Source organism: Ursus maritimus, unplaced genomic scaffold (assembly GCF_017311325.1).
Source record: "Ursus maritimus isolate PB19 unplaced genomic scaffold, ASM1731132v1 scaffold_4, whole genome shotgun sequence".
Classification (NCBI taxonomy): Eukaryota; Metazoa; Chordata; class Mammalia; order Carnivora; family Ursidae; genus Ursus; species Ursus maritimus.
The window spans coordinates 62,342,434-62,359,946 of NW_024426552.1; the positions used below are offsets into that span (position 1 = coordinate 62,342,434).

The following is a 17,513-nucleotide window of genomic DNA, read 5'->3' on the forward strand; positions in this document are numbered from 1 at the left end:
TTTTTAATTTCTGAATAGGTAATATTCACCAATGCTCAAAATACAAAATGTATAATAGTGTTTGTAGTGAAATTTCCCTCCTTCTGGTCCTGTTCCCAGCCACATGAGGCAGCCTGTTATTAGTTTGTATGTTCTTCTAGAGAAAATTTATTCATGCATAAGCAAACGTATTCTATTCCTTCTACCCATCCTATTTTAAACACATTATATACTTTGTTTTTTTACTTAATATTTTAGTGGTCAGTACATTAATCTTTTTAATGGCTGCATGCTATTCCATTATGTAGATATCTCATAATTATTTAAACATTCTTTCTCATGGACTTTAAGGTATAGATTCAAGTCTTTGACCAGAAATCTGTTTAAATTTAGCTTATTTTGTTCTCGGTAAGAATTACAGGTTTCTTTAGAAAATAACTAATATACTCTCCAACTAAGTTCATGCAAAAATTGTTAAACTACTGTTAAGCCATTAGCAAAAGAAAGCAATGGAGTACATCAAGTTATAGCCCTTGGAGCTCCAAGGTAGAAACCCCAGTTATGAAAGATTTACACATTAGCAGGACATACTAATTTGGCATATACAAGTACCATTTCTAAGTAACTGAAGAGATGAAACAAAATCCTGCCTGTTTTTAGAGACAAAAACATAGAATTCCACTGAGTTCCTCTAAAGAAGGAATATAGTGTAATATATCTAAAAGTAAGCACTTATTTTCATGACCTAATAGCAAACCTGGGAGAAAAGTTTTGTTTTTGTTTTTAAGATTTTATTTATTTGTCGAGAGAGAGAGAGAGAGAGCACAAGCAGGGGGAGAAGCAGGTTCCCTGCTGAGCAAGGAGCCCCTTGCGGGACTCGATCCCAGGACCCTGAGATCATGACCTGAACCGAAGGCAGACGCTTAACTGACTGAGCAACCCAGGCATCCCCCTGGGAGAAAAGATTTTAGACAGTCTTTCCCTTTGTGAAAAACAGGTGATTCTACTACCAGTGTTTTTCAGTTAACTTCAAATGGCTTTCAGGTTATGATTTAATACATGCAATTACTCTGTGCTCACAAGAAATACGGTTCCTGAAAATTAGGGCTTACAGACACAAAGACTTTCCATGCATGTTTTAGAAGGAAAAAAGCTGACTCTCAGTTATCTGTGATCACAGTAACTATTAATTTAAAATTATATACTGAATTATAAACTCAAGATTAAAATTATTAGCCACTTTAGCTAACATTTTTGTTTTTGTTTTTATTTTTATAATCATTTATAGGGCATAAGATAATAAAATCCTAAGAGAATACACTTATGTCCTCCAATTGAGTTTACAAATATATTAAAGATCTTACCAATGGGCAGTTCTATCAACAACATTTAATTTTAAAAGGATCATATTAACGTCCCAAGTCTTTCCTTTACTGCCCACTGATTCTAATCTTCAAGATTAGTTTTAAGTAAATTTGATATTGTCATTTTAAAACTCCAAGTTTTAATAAACTCAAACAAATGTCTCTTACTAGCAACCCCACAGAAGTATTTCCTGAAACAAAATTTTAAATGAAACTGTTCACTAATATATAACTCTCCATATCAATAGTTACTTAAATTTATTCTATTTTTACTATAACTATTAAAATTAGAAAAATTATATGGAAGAACTCGGAAGCTAGAAATAAGGTCCTATTGAACAAATGAGATTTCTAACAGTTTTCTTGAATTCTAGCACAATGAATTTTAAAGACATTGTAGGAAAATCTTTTAAAAAGAACTGGCATCATGGGGCCCCTGGGTGGTTCAGTTGGTTAAGCATCTGACTTTGGCTCAGGTCATGATCTCAGGGTACTGGGGTTGCTGGAGTAGGGCTCCCCGCTCAGCAGGGAGTCTGCTTGTCCCTCTCCCCCTACTCGTGCTCTAATAAATAAATACAATCTTTAAAAAAAAAGAACTACCACAACTCATGTGGAAGTAAAGAAATTAATTTGTAATTGTTCTCAAATTACATTTGGGCACTTCACATACTCAGCTTGAATCCACTCTAGTTACTAACTCTAGCTACAAGTGATAAAATATAGTGAATAAGCTGTTACCTCTGAGATGAGGGCCCACACCAGCCTCCTTGCAAGCATCACTGTGATGAATGCTGCCAGGTGGTAATCAATGAGATGAAAATTCTGTAAGGGAAACAAATCACTGCATCAGAAAGAAGTGTGAGTATCTAGCTGGAACTACATCATTAAGAGGTTTGCCCCCTCAGATCTTCCTTATGTCACCTTATATGTATAGACCACAAGAATTTGAGAGATCTTAGAGAGACTACCTACCTTCTACTTTCTATTACCTAATTGTACTTCTTTCATGAAAGATTGCTTTAACTTTTCAAATACTATCTGAAGTGTAGTCTCCTTTTTTTTGAAAGTTTACTGTGTTGAAAAGACTACAGCTTTGGGTTAAAAAGTGATAGCCTACAGAATTATGGCAAGAATAATTTATTTAAGGGGCGCTTGGGTGGCTCAGTCGGTTAAGCATCTGCCTTCAGCTCAGGTTATGATCCCCGTGTCCTGGGATCTAGCCCCAGTTCCAGCTCCCTGCTCAGCGGGGAGCCTGCTTCTCCCTCTCCTCACACCCCCGTGCTCTTTCTCGCTCTCTCTCTCAAATAAATAAAAATCTTTAAAAAAAAAAAAAAGTAATTTATTTTAAATGCCATATTTATAATAAGTGTCAAATTCAATGGATCAGATGGAACTCCCAGTCTTCAGGAGTTCCTATTTTCGGTCTCTCTTTGCAAGCTTATGTTAATCTAATTGGGCATCTACTGACCTAAACTCCCTATTGGCTAAGATGTCAATTACCTTCAATTTAGTCTTTCTTCTTAACTTGATTTAAAAACATGTCTTGGGTGCCAGGGTGGCTCAGTTGGTTAAGCGTCTGCCTTCAGCTCAGGTCGTGATCCCAGAGTCCTAGGATTGAGTCCTGCATCGGGCTCCCTGCTCCGTGGGGAGTCTGCTTCTCCCTCTGCCCCTCCCCTCTGCTTGTGCTCACTCCCTCCCTCAAGAATAATCTTTAAAAAACCATGTCTTATATTTGATCTTTTCTTCCTGAGAAATGATAGCATTACCTAGATGCTGCATATGGTTCCTTCTAGTTCCAAGTCTATATAAATAAGTACAATGAAAAATCATTAGCAACAAACTGGGATGTATTTTCATTTTGATGGTCAATAGGTCTGTAGGTTTCCAGAGTTATCCTTCCAGAAATCCAAAAGTTGAATTTCTCAATTCATTCAGTAAATATGTACTGGGCACCCACAATGTATGCCAAGTACTCTTCTTGATACTGAGGATACAGTGCTGAAGAATGACAGACAAGCTTCCTGCTCTCCTGGATCTTATTTTTTACTATGGTGTGAGAGGGAAAGGGGATGGCAAGGATTACTAGTTGTCTCTTCTGCCATCAAAGTCAAAATTAACTGGACACTCACTGCTTGCTAACTAGAGGTTCATTTCCTCACCTCCCTTGCACAAACAACTTGTAGTTAAGGGATGTGAGGGGAAGTGATATATACAACTTCCAAGCCATGCCCTTAAAAGAAGGAGCTGTCTTTCTCCTTTCCTCCTTCCTGCTGGCTAGATGTGCTGACAGGAGTCGGAGCGGCTATCTTGGACCACGGTTTGGAAGCAGCATGTTGGGGATGGCAGAGCAATGGAAACAAAGAATTGCCACCCTGGCATATCACCTGCCTAATTTTTATTTAATAAGGAAATAAGGTTCTACTGTTTCAGCCATCCTGTTATAGCAGCTAAAGCCATGTCTTTAACAAATTTAAGTGTAAAGTCAATGACAAGCTGACAAGCAAAAGCATTTTAGCTAGTTACAACTGCTGGCAAGAAATAACACAGTGATAAATAATAATTGGAAAGGGAGTTGCAGAGCCAATTTAAATTGCTGGTTACAGAGGACATCCCTGAGATTGTGGCATTTGGGCTGAGAGCTGAATGACAACAAAGTTAACACCCATGACAAGATCTGAGGGCAGAGAGCCCCAGGCAGAGGGAAAAGGAATCACAAAGGCCCCAAGACAGGAAAATATCTGTCTGGTGTGTCTGAAAATCAGCAAGAGGGCTGGGATGACATATGAATAACAAAAGACTGAGTTTATAGATATTTTTCCCTAATAAGAAGTCACGGAAGTGTTTCATGCAAAGGGTACCAGGTTCTATTTTTAAAACAATCACAGTAATTGCTGTGTGGAGAATATACTGTAGCAGGGCAAGATCAGTTAGGAAGCTACTTTTAATTCAAGTAAGAAATGAAGATGGATTGAACAGGGGCAGTAGCAAGGATGATGGAGTGGCCAGATTTGGGATACATTTTAAAGGCAGAGTAGTCAGAATGTCTAGAGAGCGGCTCACCTCAGATCATTTTCTTTTCTCTTTCTCTAAGTATTTTGGATTCTAATGATATTTATCCCCTCTTAACTTTGAGACTCCTTGTTCACCCCACTCCTCCAAAATAATGCAAGCAAATTCACTAGACCCCCCTACCTCATGTTTGAGGGTCTTATTTATGTATCACCAGTCCATCTCAGACATTTTTGTATCAAAAGATTTAAGTGCCTAATGTATCTTATTGTTAAGTAAATTTTGTTACATGCTGAATCACTGAAAACTGGTAATCTGTTTATGATTAACTCTATAAACCAGAATATTTGATTAATCACCCTTCATTCCTGACTTTCTGAATAATTTACTATACTACTTCTAGCTTTTATGTTTCTTACGGTTAAGACTCATTCAGCTAATTGCTTGATGGCTACAATGATACTTTACATACTCGGGGGTCTACATTTTCTTTTTGATAATTATTAAGATCTTGAATTGGAAAAAGAAAAACCTAATATATAAATCTGACAAATTTCTGAGTCAGACACACATAATAGAAGAAAAAAGAGACAGAACCCACTAGTTGAGATCTCAGCGGCTTCTAGAGTATTCCAAGCACGTAGCCATCTCCCCTGTTGGAATACCTTCAGTGACAGGAAGTAACTAGGTCTCTGGCAGCCCATTCTTCTTTGAACAGCTCACTGATTCAGGCCCCTTTCAGACTGATGGGCTAAAATCTTATTTGCTATTCCAGAAATGTTACTCTTAGGTTTACAATTAAACGTGAAGGTTTGTGTGAGATAGGACCGTATGTGGCAGATCAGTGAACCAGTCCACAGGATAATCTGCTTCAAGTGTGCCTTCCTCTATTGCAAAGACCGGAAAACTAAAAACTACGTTTCCAGACCTTCTTGCAACTGAAGTTCTAGATTTGAGTTAGTTTCTGCCAACCATGACCATTACATAAAATCTGAATTCAGAACTGAGTGAAATGGGGAGGGGGGCAGGATAAAAGGCACCCATGTTTGGTGGTATGAGTCAGAGCAAAGGAAGCATAATTCTGGACTCAGCAGCTCTAGCAGCAGCTTCCTGACTATGACAGGCGCACTGGCTCCCTTTGTTGCAAGGCAACATTTGTAGGGGACTTTTAAAAGAACTCTTGTCAGAAATGGTTGACTGAGAGAAGAGCTCTTTGATTAGCCTGAAAATTCAACAACTGAGAAGTTTCCATGGAATGTCAAAGTGAAAACTGAATAATGAACGACCCAACAAGTACTTACGGAGTAAATACAGAATAAATAATAGGAAGTAGAGCATAGCAGTGAGAGTATTCACTTTGTCACTATGTGATTTTTGAGCTGTTTTGTAATCTCTAGGTCTCATATTTCGAATTAAAATGGGACAGTAGTACCTACCTGTTTTTAAAAGAGGGAGTAAATGAGATAATACTTGCAAAAAATAGTAAATACTTTAATGAAGTTTTGCCAGTGCCATTGTTAAGACAGTGAAGAATTTACGTATAGAGATACATAGCTGGAAGAAGCCTTAAAGATCACCTAATCCAACCTCTTCATTTTACAACACCATGGCCAAGGAAGAATGGATGAAGTACAGTTCCTACACTCATAAATTCATTATCTAGGAAAAAAGACTATTTAAAAAAAAAAAGCATACAATATGGCAATGAATCATAACAGTTGTTTTTTTTTTTGAGTTACACAAGCAGGAAAGTCTGTTAAACCGAAAAGTACACTCTTGCTATATGAGAGCAGGCGAGCTCAAGAGAAAGCTGCACCAAATCATTACAATTCTTAAATAAAGAAACTGAAATTCTCTTTACTTGGTATTAAGTAGGTACATCATCAATGTGGAAAGAAAATTCTTAATAGTTAATTTCAGGAAACCAAGTGATATGAGTATTTTTTAAAAAAATGTTTATTCCCTTCCCAAATTATTTTGAAGATTCTGATCCACATTTGATTCCTATGTTCATCAGGCCAAGGAAGTTTTCTAATCATTGATAAGCCCCAAACACACACCTAAACTACCCAGCACAACAGTTTTCTTTCTCCTAAAACAAACATATCTCCATCCAAACCTGCCACTGTCAACCACTTACCTACCAAGTAACCTGAGTGGCCTTACTCATTATTTTACATACCCATCTATGGCTAACTTCTCTGCATCAAGATGATCTCAGCTCTCCTAAATAAATGGAAAGAGGATAAAAGAAACCTACAACATATTTTGATGTACTTCACCGAAGACAGCTAGTCCTTGTCTCAATTTTATTTTTGTAACAGAGCCCAATTTTATTCATGGTAATAATAAATCCTGTGAAAGAATTATAGTTTCTGGTATCCTTGAAGTTAGGAGTAGACATATGTGAACGTGATATGAGCCTGGCCTGTAAGAAACTCTCCTGTATACTTCCCTATGCTCTTTTCCCTTTCTAGCTGAAGGAGGTAGACCAGCCAACTTGGAGTCCACATACTGAAAGAAAGCAGTCTCCATCAGTCTAGGTCCCCTGATTGACCACATGGAGGCGTGCTACTCCTGCAAACCAAAACACCTGCCTCAGACTATTATGTGTTTGAAACATTATACAATTTTGGGTTTATTCGTTAGAAAAGCAACCATTATCCTAAGACAGCCATTAAAAGGTTAAATTTCCTGGAATTTAGTCACACTGGCACCTTAAGTCCAACAAATTTAACATAGTGCAAAGAAAGCTAAACATTCAAAACTCTTAATATTATAATAAATTATTTAAAGATTTTCTGCATTTTCATTTATATTTTAACTTTCTAGGTATTTATATTTTAACAATCTTATGAGATTACAGTTCTGAAAGTAATCTGTGGTTTAACAGAAAAACATTTTTTTAGAAGAAAAACAATATATTAAGAAAAGTAATTTGTACACATAGGCTTTCCAACTAGTTACTTGGTTAAGTAACATACAGAAGTTAAAGGCCTATTAAGACTTACCAGTGAAGTACAAGAAGCAGGATGATTATAAGGATACCACCACACTGTTTTATAGATATTGATATATTGGATAAACAGAGCAACCAGCAGGTAAATGAAAAAGAGAAATTCAAAGAGCAGGCTTCCATCCACAGGCAAATCAGGAATTTGGCAATGACGAACAGGACCTGGGGTGATTAAGGCTGTGATTGGTGGGACCGGAAGGCCAATAGCACTACCATTCCTGAAAGAGAAAACTATGGTTAACTCAAGTGGTGATAATCTTTCAATGTTATAGAGCATAAAGGGCCCCTGCTTCCTTCTCCACTTACCACTTAACTGTTGGCCTTCCCTCAAGACTCTATCCCAGGATCTCCTGCTCTTGTCTTCTCCCTCTACATACACTCTCTCAGTGATCAAACATGTGGCCACAGATTCCATTATCTCTAACATGCTGAAAACCAAAATTTCTCTGCTGAATTTCAGACCCATGTTATCAAGCTGTCTACTGGACATTGCTGTGTTCCTCCTCTTACAATCCTGACCCTAGTTCATGGCCCAATCAGTAGCTGCCAAAATCAGAAACCTGGGAGTCATATTAGAACTTTCCTCTGTCTCTCCATATCCAATCACTCTCTAGATCTTAAATATTCCACTTTGTAAAACTTTTTCCATACTGCACCCTCCTCTCTAAACCCATTGCCTTAGTTCAAGCAGTTACCATTTTTTACCTAAACTATTGAAGTAATCTCCCTAAAATTAACTCCATCAAATTCTCCAACCTGCCTTCAGAGATCTAAAGTGAAACTGATAGTGCTACTGTCTTGCCTAAAACTCTTTAATGGCTCTCTACCGCCAACAGGATAACATCCAGAAATTTTTAGTATGTCCTATGAGGCTCTCTGCTTAACATATTAGCCCCATCTCTTGTCACTGCTCCACATGCAACCTATAGAATATCCCTGCTATTTGCTATCTGTGAATATATATGTTATTCTTTTGTACATGCCGTGCCTTTCACCAGCAACACCACTCATAACCACCTTCCTTAACTCCTCACTTACACATTTACTGACAAAATCCTTCAAGACTTTTTAAATAATCAAGCATATCCTCCATGAAGCTGACTGACTCACTCAATCTAAACCAATTCATCTCAACCCTGTGCCACCATTATACCTAAATTATGCCTTTATTATTTTACTTTTCATTATTGTTACATAATTTCTTGTATATATCTATATTTTGTCTATCAGATCAAACCTTAAGGACAGAGACTGTACTTTTCCTAGTTCAATTCACATATATACCTTTATGGTGAAAAGATAGCAGACTAATGTGGTCACAAAAGAGAGATCTCTTAAAATACAAATTAAAATATAGAGATTTTACTCCCCATCTTCTGGCTGTTCTTTCTTCCAGGCTTTTTTATAAGTCAGAAAAAGTTGGGCTATATAAAATGATAAGATGGGGGTGGATAGGGAATAAACTTTCCCATTGTTTATATACCTGGGAATAGTTACAGATATCTAAGGGTCTACTATTGTTTCAGAACAAGGAAAAGAGGCTTGGTTCGGATATTTCCAAAGAAGATTCCAGAGAAGGAACAATATCAGCGTTACCATTCTACTCTAAGATTTCCAAATACAGAATTGTAGCATTAGTATGTGACATTTATAGTACTTTAAGTGACTCATGGGAATATGAACTCTGCTCATTCTGAACAATTAAGAATACCATGGCAGAGGGGTGCCTGAGTGGCTCAGTCAGTTGAGTGTCCAACTCTTGATCTCAGGGTTGTGAGTTCAAACCCCATGTTGGGCTCCACACTGGGTGAGGAGCCTACTTTAAAAAAAAAAAAAAAAATACCATGGCAGAATCTCAGAAGAGCTGGAAGGGAAGAATAGGGATGGGTGGGGAGAGGGTGGGAAAAAAACTATAAAAATTTCTTCCTCTTATTTCTAAAGAATACTCCAATAGAACAAGCTTACCAAGGAGTAGGTTGTGAACTACCAGTAGGTCTCGCAACCTCACCTGCTCAGTCATAAACCAATCATTAACACATCATAGCCCTCTGATCTGTTCTGGGACACGAGCCACTGCACAACTCCAGGAGCTATCACTCACATAGAATACCATGTGGAAGGTGCTCTGTGGAGTCATACAAGTTCATGGACCTGAATGTAGGGGATTAATGCCAATACCCAATCTATTCCCTCTCCCCAGTTAATCATGTGATAAGGAAATACAAAATTCTGATGAAAAGTTTAAGGTTAGGAGCTTCTACTCTAGAACAAACTGAAAATTCCTATACCTCTTCAGTCAATGAAGGGAGAAAGCATGCTAAATTATTTATTATTTAAAGGTTAAAAAGGTTCTTATAGAATTTTTCCCAAATAAAGCAGCCTAATATGCTTCTGCCGTTAACGAAGTCAGTAAAATGCTGGGGCTCAAGAAATATTCAAAACAAAGTACAGAAGATCTACATTTGTGATATTTTATACAGCCTTGGCTGTTATACTTTAAGCCAAAAAACAAAGAGGCAAAGATCAAATAAAATGATGCAGAGCATCTGAGGGAAAGAGGAACATTTTATTTTAATGTGAAAGCTTAATAGGAGATAAGATCAAAGTTCTTAAAACCAAAAAAATAGACAGCTAAAATAAACAGACTTGGTCTACACATCTCAGAAAATTAGTTACAGGTACTACTTAGGAAAAATAAAAGTATTTCTCTAATAGGATATAAAAATAGATGCAAAAAAAGCAAAATGGCACAAATACATTTGAGATACAATGTGGGATAATCCCGGTCTATCTAGGACTGGACCAGGACTATCTACAGTCTTCGTAGAAAGTAACTTTAAAGATTAGACTTTGTGAAAGTAGTCTTTGAGGAAGTAACTTTATATCCTTGAGCCTCAGTTTCTTCACCTATAATACAAGAGTTGAAACAGACCCTCTTTAAACAATTCTTTTCAATGTTATCGTAGAATATTCTCTTTCAAACTGTGCTACAGGACCCCAAGATCATGCCCAGGCTTGAAGGTTCACTAGGAAGATTCACAGGACTTGGCATACAGTTCTGTTCATTACAGCAAAAGGATACAAATCAACATTCAGCAGAGGGAATAGGTACATGGGGCAAAGTTTGGAGGAAACCAGGTGCAAACTTCCAAGAGTCCTTTTCAGTGGAGTCACACAGGACCCACTTAAATCAGCAACTACCTGTGACAACACACGTGAAATGCTATCTACCAGAAAGCCTCATTAGAGACTCAGCATCCAAGGTTTTACCAAGGTTTTGGTGAAGCATTTCCAAATGTTCCTAGTTCTTCCCAGTATTCTATTTGCAAACCTGAAGGAAGATTTTGGTCCATGTTTGATTCCTATGTTCACCAGGCCAAGGGAGAAGCATCTAGAAATGTGATTTTCAATTCTTTTTTTACTAGCAGAACACTTCATTTTCCCTCCCCCAAAGGACATTTTACATGATATCCTGATATCTGAACACACAGAGAAGGCATTAGTCTTAATCAGAGAGGACTGGGAAACCTGAAGCCTGGACTACTAGGCCTGCCTAACTCCTCCTCCCTTTGAAGCCCCCCAACAGCAGTTCCTGAAACACTGAGGAGGGATTCCATGGGACAGTCTGAGAACATAATTATCTAGGGGAATCCACAAAGCCGAAGGAGAAGAAAATGAACAAACAACTGCTGGAGTTAATACAGAGACAGAGTTAGAATTTTTTAGCTAGCTACAATCCTAGCAAGGCATAGCTACAATCTCCTAATGCAATTTAAAAGAACTAAATCACTAAATCGATAGTATATATTAGTAAAATTAAGGCATGTACTCAAATACCAAACATCCTCTACCTCAAAATCTATGTTATATAGTACCTTTCTTCAAAAGCATTTTCACATATTCTCTTATTTTTAAAAATATAAAGTAATAATAAGTGTTATTGTAAAATTTGGAAAATTAAAACTTGTAAAAAGTTACTGCAATTTACCATTTCATTTATTTTCAACATCCTGCTATGAAACAGATAGTATCACTGTTTTTAACATGAGGAAATCCAAAAACCAGCAGAGTAAAAAAATAATACTCTAGAATAAATTATAAGTGCTCTGTGTATATACATAAATATAAAATTTGCATTGAAAAAATTAGTATAATGAGAATCAGAGACTAGAAAAACCCCTTCGAACAGGAATTTTAGGGAGAGTCCCACTGAAACAACAAGATCAGAACTGATTTTAAGGATTGAGTAGAACTTGGGTTGGAAAGTCAGAAAGAAAGAAAGAGGGCAGGCCAGGAAGAGAGAAGAGCACAAATAACATCAGGAGGGCCTAAAAAGGCAACAGTTGTACTGATTGCTAGTAGTACTGAAAACTAGAATCCAAGCAAGAGAAAACTCTATTCAGAAAGGAAGCAGAAACTAGGTGACAAAAATTATCTTGATCAAACACGTAATATAAAGTAAAAGTCATCTCTTTCCACTGCTACATGACTGAAACTCCTCATGAAGTGAGTTATTCTGGATGAGATTAGAAATAATTCATCCTAACTTCTTAAAATTAGGAACAAAGATAAATTTGTTTATATATAAATAAATAAATTCTTTATTTTCATATACAAGTCTTATAATGTTTGGGTTACAACTGACAGCATTTCAAACAATTTTTGAACAAAATTATTTTTAAGACCCTTGATAGAATATGACTTCTAATTTTAGAATTTCATGTTAACTGTCAGTTTTAATTTGTCCTCCCCCGTTCCAAAGAAAGAACACGAGTAAGTAGTTAAACCACAACATTTCTCTTGTACTTTAATTCACTTCTCCCTTCTTTTAATAGCTAAAAAAGTGATGACTAGAATTTGGATTATCAGCCCATAAGTTAGAATTGGACTGCTTTCACTTTGTGGACCCCATATCACAACTTTCCACTCAAAAGTATTCTGAAATACTGAGCTTTCAATCTTCAAGGACAGGGTTCCCACTTCATTGTCAAGAAATAACCTTGATAAGCAAGTATCTGAATAGCATGATGACTGCTATGTTAGTCATACTGATCATAGGATATTACAAACTATGCATAGTCTTACTCCTTTACCTGTTTCTCAGGCCTGTTCCATTGCCACAGCCCCCACCAACCAAAGTCTGTAAAGACGGTAAAGCTGAACGGCTTAGCTGCTGCCGACTAGGGCCCCTCCTTCCACCGGGCATGTCCGGGAACCAGTCTGCTTCCAGTGCTACCTGTAGTTGCAACCCAGGTTAATGGCTGTCAACCTGTTTCAACTCTGAACAAAAGAAAAGACATTTAAATAAGAGTTTACTATTTTTAAACTAGGCAATGTAACAAAACAGAAAAACTGAATGAGTAGGCCTCGTAAAACCAGATTTTCAAACATATGTTCTCCCAGTGTCTATCACCTACTTTATTCTAATGAAAGGACTATTCAGACTGTAATTGGTCAGAAGCCTAAGTTCTGATCTAAGCTTTGTTCAGCGTTAGGTAAGTCACAATTTGCGTCTTTTGTCAGTGGACTTGTGTCATATGAATGATATTACAATCAGGTAGAGGTTAACAAGAAATGCCTAACATATGCATTTCCAACTCATATGTAATATTTCACAGTAAACCAGGAGAATCAGCACTGTCCAAAATGTTAGGTTTTGTTATCAAGGGACCTGCGTTCTGAGATCAGATGTGCCATGTTATCTGACTGTAACAGGTATTTTTTTTTTTAAGATTTTGTTTATTTGAGAGAGAGAGAGACAGCCAGCGAGAGAGGGAACACAAGCAGGGGGAGTGGGAGAGGAAGAAGCAGGCTCCCAGCAGAGGAGCCTGATGTGGGGCTCGATACCATACGCCGGGATCACGCCCTGAGCCGAAGGCAGACGCTTAACGACTGAGCCACCCAGGCGCCCCCAATGCAACAGGCATTTAACCTCTGAGTTTGTTTCTTCAAAAGTGTTCCTTGTCCTACAGAGGTTGTTGACGACTGACAAGATGGATGAAGTACACCATACACCAGTTCCTTTAACTCTTTTAAAAGTAAAACTATCCAAGTGATAACTCCATATGTTAGAGGAAAAATATCAAGGAGAGCTACAATGGATGCCCGCTACAGAAAAACTGATATAAAATCATTCAGAAATCACTGAAACTGCAGGATTAAAAGACAAGTAACAGATGAAGACCCTCGCCTAAAGGAGGGCCCGCCAATATGTACTCCTGCTTCCTAAATAATACAACTTAAAGACTGAAAAATGGCATCCTGGAAAAACCCTGGTTTTCAAATGTTACTAAAGACTGATCCGATGTTCCCTGTTCCTAAACCCCAGGTGAGACAAAACATTCAAACCGTTGAACTTAGGCCTGCTGGTTCTTGCTCAATTAACGAGGGAAACAAAAGTGTGGAGCAAAAAACTGGGACAGAAGAGGCGAGAGGATGAGGTGGGGGAAGGCGGACGACAAGAGACCACAAACTTCAACAGGCTGGCCCCTACCAGCGGACAAACGACAAAGCGGTTCCTGCGGCGCAACCCAGAGAGCTGAAGCAGGCCGGGACAATCACACAACGCGGAGGAGGTTCGATAATACTCACGCATGGGGGAGGCCCAGCCGGTGGGGCGGGATCCCTAGCAGAAGGCGGCGGCTTTACAGGCTGGACCCCAGGCAAGAGAATTCCCTCCCTGCGTTGAAGCGCTCCAAACCAGCTGGCTGTCCGCAGGCCGTGCCTGCCGGGAAAGTCGAGTAAAGGTGTCCAGGCTTCGGGCTGCCAGACCCCGCCCCAGCCCCAGGTCAGTACCAGAGTCAGAGCCAGAGCTAAAGTTAAAGGCAGAGCCCGGCCGGGTCAGCACTCATCCCCAGCCTCCATTACCGCGGAGCTGAGCAGACGTGGCAGCGCAGGGAGATGACGTCAATTCCGCGACTGCGAGCCGCTCTGCGAGCTGGCGTCCGGAACTACACACTCGGTCTGGGGACCGGGCACCCTACCCCCTCCGCATGCACCTGCGCAGTAGGATTTGCCTTCTCTGTTGGCTCATGGTCCCGCCTTCCCCGCCCTCGCTAGCCAACGTATTTCCTCCCTGGCCGTCTACGACGCGCTGGCACCATGGTAGGGGTTCTTTGCTATCTCATGGACTTCCCTTAACAACCACGTACAAATTATCGCCCCAATTTTACAGATAGGGGAGGTTGGGAGACGTCGCCTAAGGTCACGTCACTGCCAGGTAAAGGAGTTCAAGTTGGGGTGTCATGATTCAGCATCCATCCAGTCGTGGCGCTTATTGTATGTAAAGTAAAAGACTGGATGGATGCTTAAGTTGAACAAGTGAATACCACAGTTTGCTCAGTCTAGTGAAAGAGATGGGACACCAGGAAAACACAGTAATTACAACATAGTAAATGCAACAAAAGTATGTCCAAGGTCCAGAGGTTAGCATGCAATTCATTGTAATTTACTCAGTGTAATAAATTCTGTGGGGTGGTGGTGGTGGTGACAATACCAAGAAAAACTTGTAAGCTTGGGGTTTAAAGTCAAGATGCCAAGAATGATTAGGCTGTTCGTGGGAGAAAGGCTTTTTAGTAAAGGAAGTGGCAGATAAAAAGGTAAAATGGTGGGAAACAGCATGATGAATTCAGAAACTGCCAATAGTTTAGTATTAGAAGAAGAGTAAAAGTGTTAAGAAGAGCATGTGTTTGAGATCTCTGGCTCCAGAGATTTTAAGCACCTTAAGAGAAAGCCTTTTCTATGTAGTATCACACAGTTATAGATTCATTAACCTTTGAGAGTTATTGCTGTGTCTGACACTAGACTAGTACCTTCACATATTTCATTTAAATCATATCTTTTTTGATACTATCATTGTTTCTATTTTACAGAGGAAACAAGTTTTAAGAGAAGTTAAATAGCTTGTTGAAAATAACCCAGCTAATAAGTGGCAGAGCCAGAATTTGGAGCAGAATGACCAATATCAAAACTACTAAAGTTAGTAATATTCCACATATTCTTTGTGCCCTAATGTACTACAGAACTTTCATTCATGAATATATAAAACCCAACAGGGATCATTACATATTTCCACAATTTTGTACATTTATTTTCGTATTTGCTCTAACTACTTCCTAGCTTGCTACATGGAAACTCCTTTGCCACTTTTCTGTTGGCTCACCAGCATCCTTCATTCATTCAGCAATTATTTATTTAGTGCCTACTGTGTATCACAAGACAGATATGCCCCTGACCTCCTGGAGCTTATATTCTAATGGGGAGCATTCAATAAATAAAATAATTATACATTATAAGTATTATGGAGACAAACGGGCTAAGGTAGAAAATAAGGGAGCTTCTTTTTTGAAGGGATATATGTTTGAGGGAATGGTATTTCAGCAGAAACTTGAATGTTGGGAAGGAACCAGAGAGGCAAAGATGGGAGGGAAAAGCAGTCAAGATAGAAAACAAAACTTATGCAGAGATTCTATGGTGTGCAAGAGCTTGTTATGTTTGAGAAACAACACAAAGCTATATAGCTAGATCATGGTGAGCAAAGGAAAATGTGACATGAAATGAATCTGAAGACACAGGAAGAGCTTAAACATGGAGGATCTTTTAAACCAGACTGTTTACATTTTAAATTAGTGGCTGGCATAGGACCCAGAAATCTGTGATTTTTCATAGCTCCAGGATTCTGGCATTTATGGGAGCCACTGGACTAAACCACCTCATCTGTTAAGGAAATGAAACAATTATTGTTGGGGTTCACATGCAGCTCACTCCCCCTGTGTACAGGGCCCACTTACCTCCCGATCTCTTGATGTTCTTCCACATAGATAAACATTGTAAAGTTGCAGAAAATACTGATTCATTTTCATTTCAAAGACATAACACAAGGTGATTTCCATTTTCTTCTGATTATAGAAAACTTGAGTTACAGAAAATAAAAACCCCTTTACTAAAGTTTTAAAAATTATTCTCCGCTATATTCATTTTAGACTAACTTTGAAGCCAAGGTTACCGCGGTGTTCATCTATGTAACACACTGTTTTAGTTACCTGCTTTTGATGAACTATCCATTTTGAAGTACCACACACCTTCCGGAAGTGGAAGAAATGAATTTCAAGTTTTCATTTGGATTCCTGAAGAAGCCTTGTATAATATAGTGTTGAAGATCCATTTTTTCTTCTTGCCTACTCACCCAAAGTGAGTGATACGACCCATTCCTAACTAATCAACATTACTTTATCTTTCACCATTCCTCAGTGTACATCCTAAACCTCTAGTACCATCAATCTGTGCTCTACCCCCTTCTGCAAATTACGGTTTCCCAGTTTTTAGTGTCTCCTGCACAATATTCCTTAACTGCAATATTTCATTTTCATTTCAATAGACCCCTTCCTCCCCCTTTTCCAAATTTCCGTCTCATCTTGATCTTTCCACTGAAACCAATAGCAATTTCATATTGCCTTATGTTGTAAATAATCTCTGAAGAAGTATATTTGTCTTCCCGCTAGTTCTAAACTCAAGGACAAAGATCTCATCTCATACCTTCATATATATTTCCACAAAGCCTAGGATGTTATCTTGCACATTTTAGACAATGAGTAAATACTTGTATGATTACTATATATACCTATGTATAGCTATAAACCTATACTGTCCAGTATAAGGTTACCCACAGATTTTTCCCATGTCTAATTCACCTCAATTGTTATAAAATCCTATTACAAAGAAATGTGTGCTTTATTACTTTTCATCTTTTGGGTCCTAACAATGCTGTATATATTCAGGCACTCAACAAATCTATACTATTTAATAAGAAGCAGTTTGACGTAGTGCAAACAACTTCTAGCCTACGTTGTACCACTAACTGTGGGCAAAAAACACCCTCTTCTGATCTTCAGTTTTCTGGCTGCAGAGAAGAAGGTGTTTTAAATATGCTACTGAATGTAAGGAATTACTATTATTAGACATATTTTCCCAGGGGATCCTTTTATTCATTCTCTCCTGGGCTTCGATTTTCTGAGAGAGAGAGATGCATTTGAACCTTTCACTACACCTGGCGACATGAAGCAGCTAACTCTACAGTCCGGTTCCAAACAAACGAGTGACTAGCCGCGCGCCGCGGGCCCGGCGCTGGGCTGAGGTCCCGGCGCCGC

General features: G+C 38.6%; 1 protein-coding gene across 3 annotated transcripts in view; it reads right to left on the bottom strand.

Moving 5' to 3' along the window:
* TMEM39A (transmembrane protein 39A) overlaps window positions 1-14,272 on the bottom strand; it is a 29,369-nt gene extending 15,097 nt beyond the window's left edge. Inside the window, exons 1-4 of one of the 3 annotated variants that reach the window (XM_008708212.2) lie at window positions 13,960-14,272; window positions 12,462-12,604; window positions 7,364-7,586; window positions 2,082-2,165 (exon numbers count right to left, since the gene is read on the bottom strand). In XM_008708212.2, the coding sequence (XP_008706434.1) occupies window positions 2,082-2,165; window positions 7,364-7,586; window positions 12,462-12,574 (420 nt within the window). In that variant the 5' untranslated portion in view covers window positions 12,575-12,604; window positions 13,960-14,272. Of the gene's footprint in view, window positions 1-2,081; window positions 2,166-7,363; window positions 7,587-12,461; window positions 12,649-13,959 lie in introns of all 3 variants that reach the window. The other 2 variants (XM_008708211.2, XM_008708213.2) reach the window with 2 other exon arrangements.
* Between the last annotated feature and the right edge of the window lie 3,241 nt (window positions 14,273-17,513).